The sequence below is a fragment of the Dermacentor silvarum genome, chromosome 7 (genome assembly GCF_013339745.2).
Source record: "Dermacentor silvarum isolate Dsil-2018 chromosome 7, BIME_Dsil_1.4, whole genome shotgun sequence".
NCBI classification, from domain to species: Eukaryota; Metazoa; Arthropoda; class Arachnida; order Ixodida; family Ixodidae; genus Dermacentor; species Dermacentor silvarum.
Window position 1 is genome coordinate 60,913,368 of NC_051160.1, and position 23,782 is coordinate 60,937,149.

The 23,782-nt window shown below is 47.1% G+C and overlaps 1 protein-coding gene across 3 annotated transcripts in view; it reads right to left on the minus strand.

Annotated features, from left to right (window-relative positions):
• Positions 1–238: 238 nt before the first annotated feature.
• Positions 239–23,782, minus strand: part of LOC119458905 (uncharacterized) — a 28,627-nt gene continuing 5,083 nt past the window's right edge. The window contains exons 2-5 of one of the 3 annotated variants that reach the window (XM_049670752.1): positions 17,277–17,460; positions 10,663–10,714; positions 3,609–3,724; positions 239–544 (exon numbers count right to left, since the gene is read on the minus strand). In XM_049670752.1, coding sequence (XP_049526709.1) covers positions 511–544; positions 3,609–3,724; positions 10,663–10,714; positions 17,277–17,460 — 386 coding nt within the window. In that variant the 3' untranslated portion in view covers positions 239–510. Of the gene's footprint in view, positions 545–3,608; positions 3,725–10,662; positions 10,715–17,276; positions 18,191–23,782 lie in introns of those variants that run through there. The other 2 variants (XM_037720764.2, XM_049670753.1) reach the window with 2 other exon arrangements.

Genomic DNA, 23,782 nt, shown 5'->3' on the forward strand with positions numbered 1-23,782 from the left:
TAGAAGCACTCCATTCATCCCCGTTGGGGACTTACCCGGGGATATAGTTAAGGAATCTTGGCTAATCGAAAAAAAAAGCGAATAAAGAAACATATGCGACAATCGCAGAAACAGAACGACCACAGCTCCACTGTTTCGACAGATTTCACTTCGTGGAACTGGCTGCATGTTTATTTGCAGCCCGTCGCGGGAGCCGTGGCGGGCTCGCGCGAGCAAACGTCGTTGGCGCGCAGCGAAGCATAGACGAAATGCGCGGAGTGATACATTTTGGTGACCGTACTTCTTGCGTAGTTTCTACAGCGTTGCACCTGGTGTCTGAAACGGAGTTATAGTTCCGACGACGATAGTGGGAGCGCCTCTCGGCGCTTTGATCTGGAGTCAGGCGGTCGGAAACAACCCTCCGAGTGCGGCCGGAGCCGGCGCCCCTTTTCAACCATCTTAACAAGATGGGCCTTTTGGAAGCGCTTGAAAAATGGCCATCCGAAGATGGCCATAAGTTGAGATGTGTACTTACACTCCGCGGCCGTAGTTTCGTGCTTGGCACCTGTGGGAAAAAAAATGGAGGAGAAAAAAAAATTCGGAGAAGTTGTTAGCACAAGAGCACACGGACTTGACCACACACACGTGAAAGCACACGTATACAGTTCGTCAGTGTGAGGGAACTAAAGCAGGGTATGAACGTACAAACCTGATAGATATACCATATGTCTCAGCTAACGCGGACCAAGCTACTTAAAAGGAGGGGGGGGGGGGGGGGGACGAGGTACGAGGATGGGGCCAGCGGCGTTTCGTTAGCAATGGTCTTGCGCACGCTGGTGAATTTTTTCTGTTACCACTGATTCACTAACTATTCAATATTAAATGCCTAATTTTATATTGACTCGCATAATTTCGTAAGTTCTCATGTCAAGTTGTGCATTGCATTCAACAACATCATATTCCAACGTTTCCAACTCGCTACATTTTCCTCGTTTATTTTTTCCTTCTGTAGATTCCGCTTTAGCGGCCACAGTCCAATTGAAATCAAACCTCGATATAACGAACCTCAATTTAACGAAATTCGCGATGTAACGAACTATTTTTTTACTTCCCAATCTTAATTCCGTTGAATTAACGAAACCGCGAATTAACGAAGATCGCACGAAGTTTTTCGCAGCAAGTACAACTTCGTTATATCGAGGTTCGACCTATGATGATGACACGTTGTTACCGCGAATTCGTTTAGTGTTAAATTTGAGGTGGAGGTTATACCGAAGTTGTTCATGGCTAGGCGGCCCCATACGCAGAGCGCGCTCATGTGACACGTGCTCATTCCGTCGCGGACGACCGTGCCACTGGCTAGACGCACTGCGAAGCGGCAAACCTAATGTTACGTGCGCCCCAATGACACGGGCCAACCACTGGCGAGAAAAAAAAATTGGAGGACGATTAAGCTTCGCCATTAAAAGAGTCGAACGTGACAGTATATTCAAAGATCCCTAGCTGCACCAGGCTTCGCGGCAACTGAATTACGTTTTCTCGCAAATTCAAATGACAATCCGACGCTATCACGTCTGTAGGTTGCGGTTAAGTCGTACTTTACAATTTTTTCTGACGGATTTTACTTTGAGAAATTCAATTTTGTTCCCTAACGCCTTGCGCCACGTGGAGGGCCTGCGCGGTCGGGGTGGGTCGGGATGATTTCCGCCAACGACGCCGGCGCGACCGCGCCCACGCCGACACCGGATTTTCTGCGACACGGGGCCCTTAACGCTGTCGCGTTAAATTGACTTGGCCATTACAGACTCTGCATCGGCGGCTATGATCCCGTTTGGACGGAAGTTTTAGGCGGCCGTTAAACAAAGCAAAGGCGCATCATCCTCTGTAGTACCTAGGCAAAGGTACATTATACTTTATTTATTTATTTATTTATTTATTTATTTATTTATTTATTTATTTATTTATTTATTTATTTATTTATTTATTTATTTATTTATTTATTTATTTATTTATTTATTTATTTATTTATTTATTTATTTATTTATTTATTTATTTATTTATTTATTTATTTATTTACAATACTGCCAGTCATATCCAGACCATGGCAGGTGGGCATACGATCACACATACAATGCATGTGCATGTGAAACAGTTTTTCAATATAGAAATACATTGAACAGGTTCAATGCGCATATTGACAACAATAATACTATTAATAAAAAGAGCAAGTCACAGTTGACTTCAGGTTACATGTCAGCGAATATTATTACAACGTTACAAAAAAAAGAAAGTAACAAACAAAGTGAAAGTTGGCTATAGTTTAGAAAAATATAACTACTTATTGCATCTTACACTTAACAAAATCAGACTGCGATACTGTGTTAATTATAGATGCATCTAGGTTTAGAAGCAATATTCGCCAACGAAAAGTGTTCAGCTTTCTCTCTGAGGATTTTTTGCGTCGGTAAAAGCGAGAAATAAGCTCTCGTGTAATATTCTCCTATTGACCGCGAGATTGGGCTATAGGTGGCAGCACCGTCGGCGCGTTATTGGGGATGGGCAGTCGGTTGCGCGCATTGAAACACGGCGGCGCTTCGCTGTGGAAGAATTTGGCCGATTGTTTGGTAATACAACGCGCTGGCTACAGTGAAGCCATAATACATTGCCCTCCGATGCCACGTTTACTACACGAAATGCGCTGAACTTTTCCACTGCACGCGAACGGAGCGCGAAACAGTTTCCGTTTCGGTACATCCACGGTATTTTTTAATTTTTTTTCGTGTTCGGTTTGCATTCTGCCCATTCTGTTGGCACTGCTCATGCGCAACTTAACTTTCTGCTATTCTAGCACTGGTTATAAAATTACGGGCACTCCTGTACAAACAAGTTTGAAGTAGCTGGTTCGTGTGACTAGTTCACTTGTACGCTTACATAACTACATTTTATTTCATTCTCAACGATCCATCACAAATAAGGCAGTTACTAATTTTCGTTAAACAAGGTACGCCAGTATGAATGACTGCGCTAAACTCCGTGCTAAACTTAAGGCCTGGGTTTATCGCTGCAGTGTCAGATATGCGTAAGTGTCTGTAAATCTATTGCATTGTACGCTAGTAGCACTATGTCGCCCGCATGCATCAATCCGGGGGACCTTCCGTTGCACCATTTGTCCATTACGCATGTAGGATAAAGTAAACCCTGATTCACTGTTTTCCAGACGTCTTTCAATACCATTAACGTATAGCGTGAACAACACTGAGAAAAAAAAACTGTCGTAGCGCTATCTTCCGATGGTTTCTTCAACTACAAAGAGTGTTGTATGGCCTCTGAGGTGCGGTGGCGCCCTCTCGGAAGCCATGCATTTGGTTTTCCGTCATTTTTGTTGAAATGGTGAAAACAAGTGATCATTATTTGATAACTATTTCTAAAGTTAGGATGCTCGAATCACTTCTCGCTGTCCGACTCGTGTTCGATTCGGTCTCAAAAAATGAGTTATTCTCACGTCTTTAGGCTATTCTGGGAACACGTTTGCGGACAGGCTCTCCGTATTTCCGCTCGTTCCTCGTCTTGTACTGTGAACGCGATTCGCGGCTCGACATCAGGGGAAAAAAAAGAGGGCGCCCCCTTACCGCCCAGAGTTCCGGTTGCGAACAGCACGCCGACGACGGCGAGAATACCGACGACCAGCAGAATGAGGAGGATGATCATGCCACCACCGCCTCCGCCACCTCCGCCATCCTTGTTGCTGAAAAGGGCGGGTGCAGAAGCATTAAATGTCTGGAGGCACTGCCCGCTCCGGCACTGCAAGGCGAGACCGCCAAGTACGCAGCAAATAAAGTTGTGGGGCCGCAACATTCACATGGGGACGGATAATCAACGAAGCTGTTTGAGCTGCATGCACGGGCTGCATACATTATGAAATCATACATGTTTTTTTTTTTTTTTTCATACGGCACCACACTACGCCGACACCAGCGCCGCCGCGGTCACCGCACCTCCCACGCATCTGCCGCAATCGCTGCTGCAGCCGCGCCGGCACCTATGACGCGCGTGGCGTTATAACCACAGAAGCGCAGGCCACGTGCACAGGCGCCGTCGCCACACATTCCCCCCTCTCCCTCTACCCATCTCCATTGCTGCAGCGCTGTCGCAACACTCTTTCCCACTCTCCCCTACCCGTCTCCATTCTTCTTCAAGCGCAGTGTCCCCGATATGGACGTAAGCCGGCCAGGGTAACACCCTCCGGCCAGGGTAACATCATACCCCTGTCCACTCACACCCTTCGCCGGCCACTAACGCTCCATCTGACGCATGTGAAATGAATGTGGATCGAGTCGGTGTAACCGTGAGTGTGCCGGCCTATATACGGCTACGGATCGTAGTCGGGTAGGGATATCAGAACGTCCAGTTACGGTGGCGGTGATTTCATTCAAATATTGACCTCAAGGCCTTAGTTTCCCGGCTCCAACTCCTGCAAGGTATAATAATCCAGGCCAGACTTCATGATATAAGAAAGAACAGTTACGAGGGCAAGCTTTTCTTTTCTTTCTTTCTTTCTTTCTTTCTTTCTTTCTTTCTTTCTTTCTTTCTTTCTTTTTTTTTGTGCCGATGATGAACATTGCTGCATATTGTGCGCGCACGCCATCCGCTGCGTCGGTTTACGCTATAGTAAGTGAGGCGTTTGTGAAAATGTCGCCAAAGAGATGTTTTCTCCCAATAATGGGAAGAACGTTCACGGACCGAGAAATCGTGCCAATGCTGCTTCGTGCTTTGCTATTTGAGGCTCGAGCCGGTTTCCTAAGGACGAAAACATACCGGAGCAAATAACTCGATGAGGCGTGTGTATGCTGCGGCAAAAATCCGAAGACCACTCAGCACATCCTAATGGAATGCGAAGGGATTCATGCAGCGAGAACCGTAGGTAACGTACACCTGCCAGAAGCGCCGACTGAAGCATTAACCGACCAGCAGTCGACATAAGCAAGAGACGTTTAGAGTACTGTAGGGGGAAAAAAAGCAGGGAAGAGACTGATACTACCAGATCTCTTAGTCATAGGTAGTGGTACGAGGCAGATTTTAAAGGGGAAAAAAAGATTAAGGAGATGTATATAAAAATGCTAGATAAAGAACATGTATAGCATATCTGCGCCTGCAAATGATGATGATGATGATGATGATGATGATGATGATAGCATATCTGATTAAATCAAGAAGGCTAGGTGACTGCCACCGCCCCGTTTGAAAGAGGGTGCCAATAAATCATCATCATCATCATCAAGTTTTTTCGGTTAGGGCAACCACTTGACCAGGGAAGGCAAGGATAGGAGAGGGGGAGAAGGTGCGCATTAAAGCACCCTAGGAGGCACCTGCCCTGTGTGCCAACCTGCCCTGTGTGCCAACCTGCCCTGTGTGCACCTGCCCTGTGTGCACCTGCCCTAGTGTGCACCCCTATGTGCACCTGCCCTGTGTGTCCTGGCTACGACGGTAAACCCTGGCTCGACGGTAAACCACGTGACCTCCTGCGCGCACCAATTTGAAAGAGTCCAGCGGAGAACGGGAAATCAAATGTCTCCGCGCCACACTACGTCGCCTGCGAGTAGGCGGACCTTGGGGGGAATCCCCGTTTTCTTTTTCCTCGAGTGGTGACGTCATTCGCTCAGATTCCGAAAACTGCCACGGTAGCCAAAGAATGTTGTTTTGCTTTAAGAGAACTGTCTAGATGGCACCAACCGCCAAGGGGAATGCTCATAAATTAAAGTGTTTACATCTATACCACTCCTAACTTCGTGATTAACCGGTGCTGGGCTAGCTGGTTAAAATGGTGTACCGATATATACTAGCCCGAAATGAAAACCAAGAACGAAGCAGCAACTAGTTTCACAGGACAGCGTTTGTCCTTATTACTTGTTTCTACCTCGCGATCATGTCAGTACACTCGTAACCTGATGAGGCATCAGATTTTTGCGTTACGAAATGTGTGAATTGCACTCGCACGCACTTGCGTTTGCGGCGATAATATGCATCGACGGTGTGAAACCGTTTGCTAAACCTTTTGTAAAGCGGGAGTGTCCGATTAGGGTGAACACGAGTGGTTGTCCATTTAGGTGAACGAATGTTCAGGTACACTTATCTATTAGAAACTGTCTTGAAAGCTTTCTCACAATTTAAGGTCGTGCGATTTAGCCGTCAAAACAGAACAAGAAGATAACAATGCAAAGCCATTTTTTTAACCTCAACTGCGGCTCCTGTTTTTTTTTTTTTTAACAAGTTTGCAAACATGGATTCTGTTATGAAAAACCGAAAACAGATATTAACACAAAAAATGCTTTTGTATTCACATTTTCGCTGCAGCACAACTGGATAAGCACAAGTGGGTATTGCCATCCAGTTAATTCTCTTAAGAGGAAGCTTTAGCTCGGGCCCAACTCCGACGCGGCCTATTCAAATAGATGTAAAACGCAGTAACACTTTTCTGAGATAACCTCTGAACCGATTTTAATTAAACTCATTGCATTTGAGAAAGTTAAATTCTAGTCACTGTTGGAAGCGGAATTTCGACTTAGGGCCTGCACTTTGGTTTAATTTTTCAAAAATTTTAAAGTTCGAAAAAAATAGAAGAACGAAGTTTACAAATTAATAGCTCTGAATCAAGAACAGATATCGTGGTTCTGTAAGCGGCATCCATTAAACCATTCAAAGCGGACAAATTCTGTATGTCAATTTATATCTTACGTGAATTTGTTACGTTGTGTACAAGGGTTCTGCAAAAGCAGTACTTACATATTAGTACTGTTTTTTAGATTCATTTGTAATATTTCAATTTTGCCCGCATTAGATTAACTATTAGATGCAATTCACAGAATCTGATATTTTTCATTGCTCAGTTACAGAGTTGTAAACTTGATAGTTTCGTTTTCTGAAAATTTGCAATTTTTGCCAATTTTTAATAAAAAATTCACGACCGAAATAGAAAATTCGAAATAAATAGTTACTTTTCTTTCAGAGGCAACAAACCGTCAAATTTGGTGCAATGGTTGCCGAGAAAAATGAATTCTGCTTTTACTTGTGTCGATAGGAGCACCCGACCTAAAGCTCCCTCTTAAAGCGAATATCCATGGCAGTTTTTTTTTTTTTTTTTTTTTTATCTGACGGAATGATGACAGAATCCCGTCAATGCGCATTACCTAGTGTGGCACAAATGCATTGGATTCCCCTTTCTCCACGGCGCGGTTCTCTCTCCAAATCGTGCGTACGTGAGGCCACACGGCTTCCACACCTTGTTTTTCTTTTCTTTTTTTCAACAGCTTTGCTAACCTCATCTAGCCTGTTGTCGCGATTTCGCGACAAATGAGCATCTAAATCCAAATGGGGCATCTTGAGGTCATGTGTAGCACCACGCTGGCGTGTCACCACCTCTGACAAATGAAACAATGGCATTTTTAGCTAAGGAAAACATTCCGACAAATTCTCACGGCTGCATTCATTCAGGTGCTAATTTGCATCTGAATTTCGTTATAGCGAAATGCAAGTTCTTGTTACAATTTCTCGTTATAACGAACTGTAAGTAGTGATGCTAGGCGGGCTGAGCTAGGTTGCTGGATATTTTTTTTTTTCATTCATTATCGCGCATGCATTCCACGAATCCTCCAAGATACAATATTTCTTTCTTTTGGCACCATAAATGATGTATTCAGGCAGAACATTAGTGTCACGCATGAGCAGTAATAATGCTGCGTTTTGTGGTTCTTGACCTGTGCATCCCTCTGTTTAGTTAATTTCAGCCTTTCTGATGTATGCGTCCTCTCTGTGCCGTCCAAGTCTGCACTGGTAACATGAGCAAGAATTTCTTGTAGACCCCGTAATTTTTACCCACAGATAGCAAATGGTGTGAAATAACTTTGGATGTTTTAAATTGGTACAAAAGTATTTCTAGGCGCAATTTGTTCTCTTCAGCCCGAAGTTATTCTGGCTACGAGAGGCACCTCTGTACTGTAGAGGTGCGCGAAGACTTGCACCTGAATGAACGCAGCTACAGAGATTGCTTTGTGTCTTTCACTATAGAACGACTGATATGGCAATCCATCCTTCTGCTGAAACGTACAGAACAGATTGCGAACCATCATCTACATACATCCCTTTCAGTCCCTGTCACCGCTCGGGAATTAGACAACGGGAGGGGGGGGGGGGGGGGGTATTCAGGAGTGGACATGTCCATTTCGTCTGCTGTTGCAGTTCTGATTGGCTGAGCTGGGATGCGCTTCAGCAGGAGCCACGCGCCACAGCCAATCAGCACTTAGCAGCAGACGAAATGGGCATGTCCGCTAGGTGGACTCTTACAGAATACCGCCCCAGATGTGCCCCGACTGTTCGGCAAGCCTCGACCACACTAGAGGAAAAACGTGCGCCGCGCGGCTGGGATCGGTCCTGGACCGATTTTTCGCACGAGACGGTCACTTCAGGAATCGGCCGACGTTTGTGCGCAGGCGCGAGTAAAATCTGGTGCGAGAGAAAATCTGGGGGCTATTTCTCCTTGAATATCTGACTTTGCCTAGGTGCTACGGAGGAAAGGTTTCTTTACTCATTTTGTATGCGTTTGTCCCTATAGGCATGCCGGCATTTTGGAGTGAGTCGATTATTGGCGAGATTGCGCGCGCTGACCAAGCCCATGCGCGAATTTGTTTAGGCTTCGACGCTGGCTGCCCGGCGCGGTGAACCAAGTCAAGCAGTGCGCATTGATGCTTTATTTGGTGATCGCTCTATCTAAAGATCCGTCGGACGTGCCTGATTTGCTTCCGTTCCGCTGGCTCCACGGCTCGCGCCTACCGATATTCGCACGCTTTTGCAAAAGGACGTTGATTTAACTCAAAGGGGGCCATTAAAAACGCTTTTGAAAAGCCACGGAGAGCAGCATACGAAAAGGCTGGCACGAGCGAAGATAGTGCTCCAGGAGAGAAAGCCCCGTCTCTACTGCAGCCCCTACTGCTCCTCCGGGAAAATCTGATTTTATTTTGAAGGTGGAGCACCATAAGGCGCGACAAAAGTATAATGCGGCATGACTGACTCGGCAAGAGCGCCGCAGGCGCAAGAAAATATGTTCGACGTACCTTTAGCTTGTGAGACTCCCGTACGTCCGACGTACCTTTAGACACAGCTATCACCAAATGGGGCATCAGTGCCCACATGCTTCACCTGGTTCACCGCACCGGCAGCCAGCGTCGGTGCGTAAGCAAACTCAGGCATGGGCATGGCCAGCGCGCGCTATCTCGCCAAACAATTGACTAAACACATGGAAAACGGGCAAAGAAACTTCTCCTCCGTAGTACCTAGGCAAAGCCAGATAATGAAGGAGCTAAAGCCCCCAGATTTTCTCTCTCGCACTCCCTTGTGTGTACTCGCGCCTGCGTACAAACGACTGGCTTTTCCTGAAATGACCGTCACGTTATTTTTCGGGGCTTGCTGCGTGGCGCGGACCGCGGAGGCCAATGAGAGCGGCCCCTTCAGTGACGCGCGCGCGGGAAATTGGTATCATGCGGACCAGCCCGACCGCTAGATTCGCACTCGCGTCAGATGCGAGTAGGACGACTCCTTTCGCACTGTCGTCTGCTCGCGTCAGCTCTCGTTCGTGCTTGTATTTATTGGTACGGTTGGCGATTGTTTTTACAATGATGAGGCTAAACGGAGAGGTCCCAATGGAAAAGTTTTTTTAGATACATTGAGCCATATCCAATTCTGTACGACAAGACCGACCCTGATTACAAGGACGAGGAGGCGACACCCACTACCTCATTCTCCTTGTATTTTGAAAGTGGTGACGCCGCAGCAGAAGAGAGCACACCAACATGATTATGATCAGTGGCAACGACGTCATCATCATCTGGCATGACGTGTTAAGAACGAAGGCCGAAGAAAGTAAAATAGCACCAATCTGCCAAGACGAAGGAAAAGCGCGCGACATATCGCCCTTACGCACAAAGTTGTCCTATAGAATGTGTCTACGTTAGTACGCCTCTGTTGTGCTGAAAACTTCCGTGTTTACTTGTTGGACTAACAGGGAAACGAAAAGGACATGCGTCAGAGATGTCTTTATACTCGTTCGTATGGCCTCCGCTCCGCTAAAATTCTGATGACGCGACGAACTGCAGCTTACATAAAGCGAAATTAAAAGCCGTAATCTGCTAGTCAGTGTTTGGTATAGCAATTGATAACTGTTACAAACACGCACGCACACGTACACACGTGCGCGGCCACACACAAAAATAAAAGTCACATTTGACCTAATAGTTCAAAGGAAACGCGCTAGGTGGAGAGAAGCAATTAAAGGAAAAATGAGACGCTGTCCCGGATCAGGACTAATTTTTCTTCAACTGCGAGGCTTTTCTTTCGAGGAACCCGTGTGGGTTTCCTTTGTAGCAACTGCTACGTTTGGGTGGATGTCTCATTTTTCCCTTTAAAAGTCACATTTGTATTGTTTGACTGCTGCGATCGCCGACAGAAATCCATCCCTCAAACTACATCAAATGTTTTCCTCTAATGCTTATAATGCCACTCCACTCTTTTCCAGGCCCTCAGCAATGCACACCTCTCCAATGGCATTTTACAGCATGCTACCAGGCTCAATCGGGCCATCCGTTGGCCTTTTTGTCTGACAGGCAGATGGCGCATACGAAAGGAAAGTGCACTTACACCATAGACTGTTCCGAACCTCCGGCAGTTGACGGTTCCGCGGCGGTCGAAGCTGTCGGGAGAGAAGGAACGTGTCAGTCAGCGCGTCGCCATAGAGCATCGCATAAATTGACGTCACAGAATGCGGCGCGGCGTTTCAACATACTATCGAGAAATTCACAGTAAGGCAGACTCAGGGCTATTCTGAACTGGTCCTCATCCGCTATAGAAACACGGTGCTTAGAACGGCAAATGACTATTAATCTAATCAAAACAGTATCAGTTACTACAACAGGCAAAAACTAAGCCGTTATATTTTGTACACCGCGTTAGTGGTCATGACCGGAGCGTTGCGCGCGACGGAAGGCGGCGCGCTTCCTTATCGCTTCCCTCTCCCTCGCGTGCGCGAGATTGGGCCGCGATCGCCAGCTCACAGTCGCACGCTCTCACTCGCACATACAGCATACGGCGCGCGGCGACTGATGTTATCGCCGTTTGTCTTTATACGGAACCTCACGGCGACGGCAGAAGAAATGTGCCTGGGGTGCCCGTATAATTGTTATCGCAATAAACATCGCATGTGATCACCTTCGCGGTACCGCCTGTCCTTCAATGCCTTGCTCTTCGACGGCTACGGTGAATCGGGGCGGGGCCCACGACGCTCCGCTTACTGAACGTCACCGTGGCGCGCAGTTCAAATTTGACTTTGGGTGTTCACATAGACGCCACTACTTTCTATTTTGGCGCGCCTACGATGCGCCAAACTCAGACGCTATCACTCAGCTTACGGTTCAGTTCGCGGTGTCTCATCCCTTCGCTATGCTAAAGTGTGCTCGACAGCTACCCACAGCTATTCTCGCACTTAGTGGCATGAGTAGCACATTTGATTTCGCCACATATCTCTACCATAATCACACAATTTCAGAGGGTAGAACAATCTTCCATCTTCACGTTCGCTCGTGCGAGTACGTCGGCAGCGCGCACTTTGGCTAAGCGATGGCTGCCGCACTGCGGACTCGATTTGAAAAGGATTCCTAACGCAACGAGCTTCGACCATGATGGCGACACAACTCGTGGTTGTGCAGCTCGGGAAGCAGACGACCTATTCGTCAGATGTTGGCGCTCGGGCCTATATAGTGACGTCACCCACACAGACCAATCGGCAAGCCGCAGGAGCTCAGCCAGTGCGCGCTCATCGCGGCATCACGCGGCGGCCGCAGTATCAACGCTATTCTGCAGACGCATGCAGCTACATGCAACCATCATGCAATTAGTGGTTAATTATGCGCACGACAGGCCTGCAGTGTGCGCTCGCGCTCATGTGGTCCAGTCTGGCCGTGCTCTGTGGTGCGGACCAGATTTGTCCTGCACCAGCTTGACCTACGGTTAGCAAGCCACATCCATATTTGGCATTTTGCGCAATAGCTCAATACGAAACCAAGTCTGCCAAGGCGTCTATAGCTAGGAGCGGCCAGGAGTTATCGCGTGCTGGCAAGCGTACGTCTGGTCTAACCTTAAGTATCGCGTGATTCTAGGCTAGTTGAATGTTCAAAAAATATAAATTAGCGAGACCTGACGGTTACGACACTAATAACCTGTGGGGCCAAAGTTTCGTTTCTACGCCGGTTGGCGGGCTCAGCCGAGCGTTGGCAGATTACGGTCGGCGATAGTACGATAGTCGTGCTTCCGGAAGTACGTAATTCCTATCGAAATTCCAAACGCAGATATTCGCTTACTTCAGCCTGTTTTATCAAAGTGCGGCAATAAATATACACAGAAACAGAAGAAAGAAAGGCACTGATCCAAACACCCTTGATTGATGTCAGCTAATCTGCTATCTGACAAAATATGGCAGCCAGAAAAGAGACGAGAAGGCCTCTGTTGAAACGAGAGAGTGTTTTAGAAAAATATAACTTCGTCCTCCGCTTCCGAGCTCGACGCGTCGCACACGACAGCGAAATTTGGCTGAGGTCTTCACAGCAGCGTATGCTATCCGCGGACTGTTTTTTCACCAAGACAGAGGTGGTTCAGGACCCCTCTAACTACTTCAGTTATGAGTACAGGGTGTTGAAGGCGTGCACACCTGGTACAGGTCTCCAGAAAACAGTCTCTGGAGATTTGAGCAAAGTGGGGTCTCGGGCAACTCGGTACAATGTGGACACTAGTCACTAGTGTCGCTCCTTGCAATAGTCTCGGGGAAACTGAACTGAGTGAAGTCTCAAAGGAGATGTACTAAGTGGATACTGCGCATAGAGGTACTCTAAGCGTGTACACTAAGTACCGGTGTCCTCAGAATAGTTGCAGAGGACCTGAACTGAGTGGAGTTTTGGAAGACCTGTACCAATTGTACACTGTACTCGTAGGTATGCTCTAGAAATGTAAACTTAGTCAAGTACGCTGAGAATAGTCTCCAGAGAGCTCAACAAAATGGAGGTTCAAAGGACTTAAAGTAAGTGCAGTCTCAGACGAGACCTGAACAAACTGGAGCCGCAGGAGAGACCTGAACAAACTATGTTTTTCCGAGCGTGAAAGAAGCCCGCAAACACACGCAAAATTTAACAGGGGAACAGAGCGAAAAGACGAAGGACACGAAGGGGAACACACCAGCGCTGGTGTCAGCCGCGCGACTGGCCGCTCGAGGCACTTTGCGTGTCACTCGCGGGCTTCTTTCACGCTCGGAAAGACACTCATGTAGCACGTAGGGAGTACGCTGAAAGCTATACAGGGAGTTTTTCATGTTGCTCTACAATCTTCTCATTGACACTTCATCTAGTTATAGCAATTGAGAAGTTGATTAACTAGTAAAGGCTAATTGGGTAATTAGGCGGAATGCAAAACATAATCGGAGTATCTCCACGCGACGGCAAACAGCATTACCTTGGTTCTGTCCAGCTACGTGACATTTGCATATCTTTAAATCTTGGGTCACGATAGTTGGGACACCCTGTATACTAAATGCAGGTCCGCTGAGAATAGTACCTGGGAACCTGAGCGAAGGGGGGTCTCGGGGGGATCTGTACTAAGTGAACACTATACATGGAGATGTTCAACGCTTGGACGCTTAGTACATGTCCCATGAGAAAGAGGCTCAGTTGAAATGAACTAAGCGGAGTCTCGTGGGACCTGTTCGAAGTTGGCACTCTACCAAGAGGTACTCAAGGCATGTATACTTAATACAGGTCTCCTGAGAATAGTATCTGGGTGTCGCACCTGAGCACTCCAGCAATGCAGTGTCCACTATATCATCATCACCACCACGCCGGATGCTATCAAGGAAAGCTAGGGACTAGCGGATGAGCTTGGGAATGACCAGCTTACTCTGTACTTCTGCGAGGACTAGCATGTTCTCGGACCTTAATAAATATCCACCCTGCTACCACGTATTTCTTCCCTTTCCTAGGTATACGCGACACTGGGGGACCTGAACGAAGGGCACTATCGGGGAACCCGTAATAAGTGGACATTGTACGTAGGTATGCTGAAGGCCTGTACACTTAATACAATTGCAGTAAGAATAATATCAGTGGACCTGAACTAAGTGGCGTCTCAGACGAAATGTAATAACTAGGCACGCCTTCAGCACGTTGTAGGCCCTTTTCACGAATACCGCGTGGGCGCCACCATGTTTGATCACGTGGTGACGCGTCTATCGCTTGCCTCAGCTGCCTCCGTTGCCTCCATGTTTGCAATGAATGTACATGACGCCGGTGCGGCTCACGAAACCTTTTTCTTCTTTCTGGGGTTTTACGTGTCAAAACCAGTTCTGATTATGAGGCACGCCGTAGTGGAGGGCTCCTGATTAAGTTTGACCACGTGGGGTTCAAAACCTGTTTCAGCGGGTAACGTACACTGACTGGGTGGGCGATACGAAGTTTCGGCCACTGCTTCAGAGGACAGGTCAGCACTTTCGGAGCTCATTACGCCTTGTCCAAACGGTGCGAACAGCGTATACGGTGGTTGTACTAAAATAGCCCTATTCGACTGTCCATTTCGCTGCCGTTGATTGGCTGGAGCTGTAAGAGCTAGAAGGAGACATGCTGGCGCACTTGCGTCCTCCTCGCCTGTACAGCTTCAGCAAATCGGCGGCGGCCGAAGTGGACTGTCCACGAGGTGTGCACTTACGGAATACCTTCCTGATCTTACGAACAGTTTTAGGGCAAGAAGCTTCTTTTTCTTTTTTTGTGTGTGAATATGGGGTGAAAACTACGATACTTTGCATTTGTGTGGTTAGCACCCAGGCCCGCGTTCCGCCGGAACGGCTCTTACGAACAGGTGTCGGCCAATCTTTGCAACGTATTAAGCAAAGGCGGCTGGCCGCTCCCTAACAGTTGTTACCAACGGAAAATTTTCCGAACCTTGGCCAAAAAGCTCGCGCAATCTCACGCAAAAAAGAAGCAGGGACGAATTCACAAATCTTTTCGTTCGTAAATGCTGTTTGCCATTGGCCAACCTCATTTGCTCGTGATACGTTCGTCATCGCGATTGGCTCGAATATGTCCTTACGAACAGTTTATGCGCTAAGAATTTTTTTTCGTGAATACCGGTCCTGTTTACAAATATGTCAGTGCAGTGAATGCTACAGAGGTTGGCCAACGCAAGAGCGCCGATACCACTTATTGTCCGCACACGTAAATGGCGTGAATCAGTGTAAGGGGCTTGGTAACGCAGTGGTACAGTACGGGCTGTAGCAATTGGTGGAAGCCGTAGGTCCAGATAATCGGCCCAGGTCAGTCGCTGCAGTCTCCGCTCGCTGCAAGCAGTATACCTGCTGCAGCGATTCACAGTATAAACCTTAATGCAATTTTTGATAGATTACATCGCGCACGGTACCGATACGACTGCAGCAACCTAGACCGCAGCTGGAGGAGTATCCATTCCAGTATGACCATTTTCGTGGCCTCCAGGGCGATAACTTAAGCCATGGAGAAAGGAATGAAACTAGGAGGGAGTGTCACGTGGCAATATTAAACCTAGTCATTCAAAAAAAATATAAAGGAAGGCTCATTAGAAATAGGCCCTCACTACTGAGGGAGTCCGTATGGGGGAAAGTAGAGCAGAGAACTGGTGGTGAGGGCCCATTGTGAGGAAGGCGTCACCAAGAGTTACCACTAACCAAACAAAGCATTGAAAGGTCCAGAAACTATTGAAGACCTTAATATTCAACGCGAAGATGGGCCTCGAACGAAATGGGGTGCGGCGCCAGAGGAGGTTGGCTTGCCAAGGCCCGACATGCTCTTTCATAATATTTTTCCTTACCCCGTCACTTAAGCTGAAAACTAAGCGAAAGCAAAACTACACTGCTGAAACTAAACTAAACGCGGCACTACGCAAGCCAGTATTGGCTCTCATGTGACATCACAGAATGACCCAAGGCGGCCTCGAAGGGCCATTATGCTGTTAACTGCAATGAGGCTAAGGACACTACGCGTAAATATATCGTTGTGCGTAAAATATAAAGCCAATGTAGAACTAATATAGAACGAGCACAACACATTACAAGGCGCCAGCAAGCGGTTAAGGCCACGCATCGTTTCTGTAAAATTGCAGTCATTAAGGGCAACTGGCAAGGCCTTGCGCAATCCTGAAGCTGACGTTTTAAGTCACAGCCGGTATTAACCGAGTCATGCTTGTGCGACAGGCACAAGCATTATTCTACGTTGCGTTAGCTGTCGCGTAACCGAGGTAATAAACGAACTACGCAGTGTCTGGACAGATAATTTGGGTCCGAGAACCTGATGGTCCTAAATTGGCTACGGGCTCAGCCGGCGCCATACTCTTGGCACTGCCTAATTTAGCCATATCGTCAAATTACGCCATGTTGGCCTTCTTGAACTAATCGGAGATGATGCCTTGTGAGCTAGTCAGTTCCGAAGTGATGGCGAATTCATATAGCGGAATTCGATATTGCCCATCGGTCTGTCGGCGCGATATGCGCTTGGGCCTAGCTCAAGCGGTTGATGAACATGGCCGGCTTCGTAGTGGTGATTTTAGTGACCTACTGCTCGCGCGCGTTATGTTCACATATTGACAGCAGGGGCCCCAGAGAATTCATAATGTGCCCAATCTGAAAGATATTCGAGTAATCTAAAAGAAATAGCGATCGCTCTAGGTTATGGTGACATCGGTCGCGAGCACCGCGATTCTTTCGTTAAACGCCCAGTTTCCTCCGCGGCAACGCGGCATCCATAGGCGCTCCTACACTTATTTGTCAAGAAAAGCAGGCAAGGACCTGCCAATCCTGACAAAGAAGTGCTGACAAAGAACGCCGCTGCTTAGCAGCGGCGACTAAGCGAGAACGCGCGCACTCTGCGCGGCGGCCGACGAAGCCAAGCGCGCGATGCCCGAAGACACCACGAAAAAAAAAAAAAAAAGTCAACCTATCGTAACGCTAAGCTGAACGGGCGTTTTCGACTGCCAGGCCACCACTGTAAAAAAAAGGGGGATAGACTGCCCCGCATTGCACCGCGCATCGCGGAGTGAACGCAGTATCACCGGGCGCCGCGAGGCCTACCGGCTTTACGCCTAACGGCTAAAGCCTCCTCCGAGCCGCGGATATCTGCGTTCCCGCCGCCAATCGGCGTCCTATAGAAGCGAGGAGACGCAGGCAACGAGGAGGCAAGTAAGGGCCGGCTCACCGTCTCCCATGGCTGCGGCCGGTCAGGAGGAGCTCGGAAGGTTCGTCGAGGGTGCGGGCTTGGCTGGCGAGACCGCGCGGCTGTCGGGCTCGGGAGCGGGTGCTGGATATGCCGCACGGGACTCGCGCCGGGTGACTCGTCGGCTTTCTTTTCGTCCCCGCGAGCTCCCGGAACGACGATGCGCCTTTGCGCATGGGAGAAGAAGATTCATTCGAGTGTATCCACACCTCCTCTCGGAACAGCAATTTCTGCCATGCCCGAAGACATCCCGGACTTTTAAGAAAGCCACCCACCTGAAGGCGACGTACGCAAGATCGGCGGCTCTGTCTTTTTTTTTTCATAAAGTTTATTTCATCGTCATCATCGTACCCGAAGAATTCAAAACTTTATTAGATTAGACTTACGTGTTCAAAATTTACTACCTTAGGGAGCATCGACCCTTGGGCACAGCGCTTAGGAAGGTTGGCGATGCCATCAAGGATTTTATTGCGTGGTCAGGAATATTTCGACTATAAATCAGAACTTAAGGTTTCGTCATATTTCGACAAAGTCAATTAGATTAACTGTTTATTGGTTTCATTTATTCCTTCAGTCTATTAAAACCATGAGCTAGAATCTATTATTTCCCATATACCTGTACACAAATATTATTTACGTTATTTTATCATTCTTTTTTTATTCTGATATTGAACTACTTCTTGGTTAATCCACCCGAGTGGGTATGTGCCACTCTTTTTTCAGTGAATTGGCGTTGTCGAGAGAAAGAGATAGAGAGACTTACTTTAACGAGTGCTGGGTGTGTCGCCCTGGTCGTACGCCGGGAATGATACTACAAATCAGATTGGCGATGTGTGAAATGCGTCGTGTCTTTTTTCTGTCTTTATTTTTTTCTTCTTTTTTTTCTGTTGATGCAGCCAAATCATCATCAGCCTATATTTATGTCCACTGCAGGACGAAGGCCTCTCCCTGCGATCTCCAATTACACCTGTCTTGCGCTAGCGTATTCCAACTTGCGCCTGCGAATTTCCTAACCTCATCATCCCACCTGACTTTCTGCCGTCCTCGACTGCGCTTCCCTTCTCTTGGTATCCATTCTGTAACCCTAATGGTCCACCGGTTATCCATCCTACGTATTACATGGCCTGCCCAGCTCCATTTCTTCCGCTTAATGTCAACTAGAATATCGTCTACCCCCGTTTGTTCTCTGATCCACACCGCTCTCTTCCTGTCTCTTAACGTTACTCCTAAGATTTTTCGTTCCATTGCTCTTTGTGCGGTCCTTAACTTGTTCTCGAGCTTCTTTGTTAACCTCCAAGTTTCTGCCCCGTATGTTAGCACCGGTAGAATGCAATGATTGTACACTTTTCTTTTCAACGACAGTGCTAAGCTCCCAGTCAGGATTTGGCAATGCCTACCGTATGCACTCCAACCCAATTTTATTCTTCTGTAAATTTCTTTCTCATGATCAGGGTCCCCTGTGAGTAATTGACCTAGATAAACATATTCCTTTACAGATTCTAGAGGCTGACGGGCGATCCTGAATTCTTGTTCCCTTGCCAGGCTATTGAACATTATCTTTGTCTTCTGCATATTCATCTTCAACCCAATTCTTGCACTTTCTCGATGAAGGTCCTCAATCATTTGTTGTAATTCCTCTCCATTGTTGCTCAATAGGACAATGTCATCTGCAAACCGAAGGTTGCTGAGATATTCGCCATCGATCCTCACTCCTAATCCTTCCCAGTCTAAGAGCTTGAATACTTCTTCTAAGCATGCAGTGAATAGCATTGGAGAGATTGTGTCTCCTTGCCTGACCCCTTTCTTGATAGGTATCTTTCTACTTTTCTTGTGGAGAACCAAGGTAGCTGTGGAATCCTTGTAGATATTTGCCAAGATATTCACGTATGCCTCCTCCACTCCTTGATTACGCAATGCCTCTATGACTGCTGATATCTCTACTGAATCGAATGCCTTGCAGTGCCTTGCAGCCAAATGCAGTGTCCCAAAGCAATTGCGTCTGCGGGGCTATAGAGGCGCCATATAGTGGAGGACTCCGGTTTAATTCTGACAACCTGGGTTTCTTTAACGCGCACCCAAACCGAAGTAAACACGAGCGTTTTATTGCGATAGCAATTATATGCACACTTTAGGCGCATTTCTGCCGTAGGCGTCGCCGTGACGTTCCGTATAAAGTCCAAATGCGATAAAGTAACCGCCGCGCGCCGTATGCTGTATGTGCGAGTGAAAGCGTGCGAGGGTGAGCTGGCGATCGCGGCTAAATCTCGCGAACGCAAGGCAGGCAAGCGGGGAGGAAACTCGCCGTCGCCCGTCGCTCGGAAGGTTCCGGAGGGACGGTAGGGAAAGTAGGGGGGGGGGGGGGGGGGGGGGTATGCTCCGGGCGGCTAGGGCCGTCAATTTACAATTGCTAGGCAGCACAGCGGGGCGTGGCATTTAAGGAATCACCCGACCCGTGTGCGCAGGCGCGAGTACGAGGTAAGAGCGGGTACGAGAGATAAAATCTGGGGGCTTTTGCTCCTTCAATATGTTACTTTGCCTAGGTACTATGGAGAAGTTTCTTTGCTCGTTGTGTATGCGTTTGTCCCTAGGCGTGCCGGCATTGCGGAGTGAGGTCGCTCGCTGAGTGAGAACACGTCCAACAGCTGGAGGTGTTGTACAACGAGGCACTCCGCGTTGTCACCGGAATGCCGCGCCACGCATGGTTGGACGATCTGGCACGCTATGCGCAATTGCCGTCACTTCGACACATATCATCGAACATTGGCGCAATGTAGACCAGCTCCGACGCCACTCAACTCAGCAGGGCCGCGCGAGCGATCCTACGCACTCTTGGCGAATCCCCGGACACCGGAATTGGAGCCCGCAACCCTGACGCCACCTTGGGAGACACATACTTAACTGGCCAAATCGCGACCTCTGCCAGGGACCCGCGCCGCCACCTAGAGCGCAGGAGCGCAAATCGGCAACATGGAGAGCCTGGCCAACTCCTGTGCCACTCCGTTTTACGTGGACTCTGCTTTCCGCAGTTGGAATACACCGATTCGACGCTGGAACCACGCGCACCCAAGAGTACAGAGGTGAACACACTTCTCTAGAACGCGCGAACCACGTTCTCAGGACTGCGCTGGCGATATCTGAAGATGACATGTGAAACAAAATCGGCCTTATGTGAGGTTACGTGACTAAATTTAGTTTCCATTGATTTCTCCCGACCTGGCGGACGGATCAAGCTTTGGTAGCTGCTTTTGCCCACAGGAGTGTGTTCTAGACAAGTGTGTAGCGCTCCGTACGTATACACTTAGCAATCAAGAACGCCCAGACGTACACTCTTAGCATGGTAACGTTTAAGTTAACGTATAATTGCAAGTAACTTATAATATAAAGGTTACTCGGCGACCAAAAAAAACTTTATCTTTGTGTTTTCGCGAATTTCCGTCGCGGCTAGAGGTTACATGTGCCGAAGCGTATATTTGAAAGGTTACTGCAACGCCAAATGTTTTGTAACCTTTAGATTATAACCTCTAAAAGAGTTGGAATGCGTGGCTTAGGGGACCTACTGTATGGATTGGAAGTTTACTTATTTCTGTGTCATATTAGGACTCTGATTTGGCGTTTTTAGCCGGTATGTTGCGATATTTACGATACAACATTTACGATATGTTGCGTGGCCGAGGGAATGAGGCAGGTTGGACTAAATTCAGATTTTATTGATACCAGTGGAGGATCTTTGGTTTCGCAATGTCAAAAAAAAAATTAAATCTTGCACGAGCGTATGCTCAAGTCGGACAGTAGCAATTCATTCGTCACTGATCTCTACCGCATACGTGTCATTACAATCTAAAAGGAAGCCACAGAAACAGTGAACATACATCGGAGAATATTGGGGCAAACGATGTTGTGGCATGAATTATCACTACGGTTCAATGTAATGGAAAGCCCCCTGCTACCGCTGCTATAACCCGCTAGGCTGTGACTTGTATACCTGCACAAAAACTAAAGCAGTGTGCATTACGGTGATTGAATAAATATATTTGTACCCAATATTTTTTTTTGTTTTTATTATTTCCTTGTGTATCAATGCGCTGGTTCTATATTTCCCTGAAACGCGACACACATTAACAGCGGGCGCACGCTATATAGAGTACTGTAAAAGCTCGACGACCAACAGAATCAAAGCGTGTAACAGGCCGAATAACTATTCTGTAGGGCGAGAAAGATGCTTTGTAATAAGACTTACTGTGTACTGCAACGGAATGTGTTGCCGCCGTGTTTCTTTGATTTTTGTATATATTGTTACGGGGATATATATATAAATGGAGGGGGGGGGGGGGGGGAGTGGGTCCTAGATTGCAGCAAATGTAGGGTCCATTAAAGAACGCTAGACACGCACCACATTTGCCCGCTCAATAACACACGAGAAAGACGCCGCTACATTCACAAAACAGCGGGCGACAGCCGCTCCAGTAAGGCTTTGTAAAGAGATGAACGTGCGCTCACGGTATGAGGCCACAATGGCGGCCGGCCAAATGAGCAGGGAGAAAACATACGAATACAAACGAACAGCAACATCCTGAAACATTATAATATTAGCATCTTGATATATATGGTCCTGTGACACTTTGACGGAACTGTAGTTTGATTATTATCTTTAATTGCGCTAGATGCGGGGCGTAATCAAGCGCGCTTCAGCTTCAGCCAGACATGAGCGCCGCCATATATCTTCTCTGCATTTCGCAGCTCTCGCAAGGAATGCCGGGAAGAGTATCGCCGGTGGTGTCGTTTTGAAACGGTCGTGTCGCGCTTTGTTTCGTCGCTGTAACCACGTTTTTACGCTCTCCGATTTGGTGGCGTGCGCTTGCCAAGCGTGTTGTGTGTCTGAGTCGCTCGTGACGCGTGGTACAGTTACCAAAAAGACTCCTAAAGGCGCGCGAGCCGCTGAAAAGAAGCCATGACGCCGGGCGTGGAGCAGGGACGTGTTTGGCGTGCTGCGTGGCCCCTGCAACGAAGCGCATTACCGATGGCCTATGGTAAAAGTTCTTCGCTTACCTGAAAATGGTGAGCATCGGTTGTGTTGTGACTGCTGTAATGAATGGCGAAGACAGCAATAAATGTGTCCTAGGTAAGCAATGCTTCCTGTTCAACTATTTATTTGCTGGTGTGTGACTGTCGCATATTTCACCGTCAATTCATGCTCATGCTCGCATTTTTCAGTTCTATTGAAGTGAACTACTTGCTCGCTTCATAAACACTGTTTTTTTTAATATTTTTTTGTATCACTATCAGTCACTGTGTTGGTTATTCTTAAATCTCAAGTTTATGTTGCACTTTTGTGAGGACGCACAACATTGACCTCATGCACGGAACTGGTGTTTTGTGCTGATATTCAGTTTGTAATCACTTGATATTGCGTTTCGCCTGTTAAACTGTCACATTATCGCGGTGTTGTCTTTTGTACTTGTACTGGAGGGGAGTACGAACTGACTTGAGAATTCATTGTCGTTCAGTTTTTTTAATCTTGAATTTTTATTGTTACCGACATTTGATAGACAGAAGAGTATATTCACCTTAGGCGTGTTTAATTATTTGTTCTGTGGTAGTTTTTCATCTGTTTCTGGTTTATTTATGCCTCGTTCATTACATGGTAATAGCAGTTGTTTGCAGGGCGACGTTAACAAGTAACCATGAGATTGTAAGATAACTTTTCGGTCCTTGAAGGCTCCACTACACAGCAAGGAGATCGGAGAATTAGCAACTGACACACTAACAGCAAACAGACATGATTGTGCTCGCAACAGGGATGAGATCGTCCTCCTCGTGATAGTCTAAAACTTATATGTATTTGTATTTGAACATATTGTACACGAACCTTCAACATTTCTCTTTTTTTGCCCCATTCCTCGTGATGCTGTAGAAATTTGTGCTGCCAGGCAGCGCTGTACTCAAAGGTTTTTTTCATTATTGGTTAATGGCCGTGAAGAAAACAGAGCAAGGCAAAATGTATTTTTGCTTGTGAAGGGAAAGCTTTGAGTTACCTTGTTTTGTATATGCAAATAAAGTAATCATGACATTTTCACTAAATGTTTTGTGTCAGCTTTCCTTCTCACAGCTGCTACTCACATCATTTCCAGAATGTGGGTGCTGCCGTCTCATACCTCTATATATTTTTTTCGCTATAGGAAATGTTGCATGCAGAAATGCGTATTCATTCTGAAATGTGCCGCCTTTTCAGATGTGCTTTCCACTTGTGCAAAATATAATTATTAGAAATCTCACTATCATGGGACGACGACATTATACTTTTTGCAAAAAACTTTCAACATGGTCCGCAGCAAAGAAATATGTTGCGGGTCGAACCTGTATACAATGCATTCACCTATACAAAAGCAACGTACTGTGTATTTCATCAATTATTTTGTGTTTTGCACATTTAATTCAAAATTACTAAGTATGTGCCAGCTTATTTCAAAAGGTACAACTGTCTTGATCCA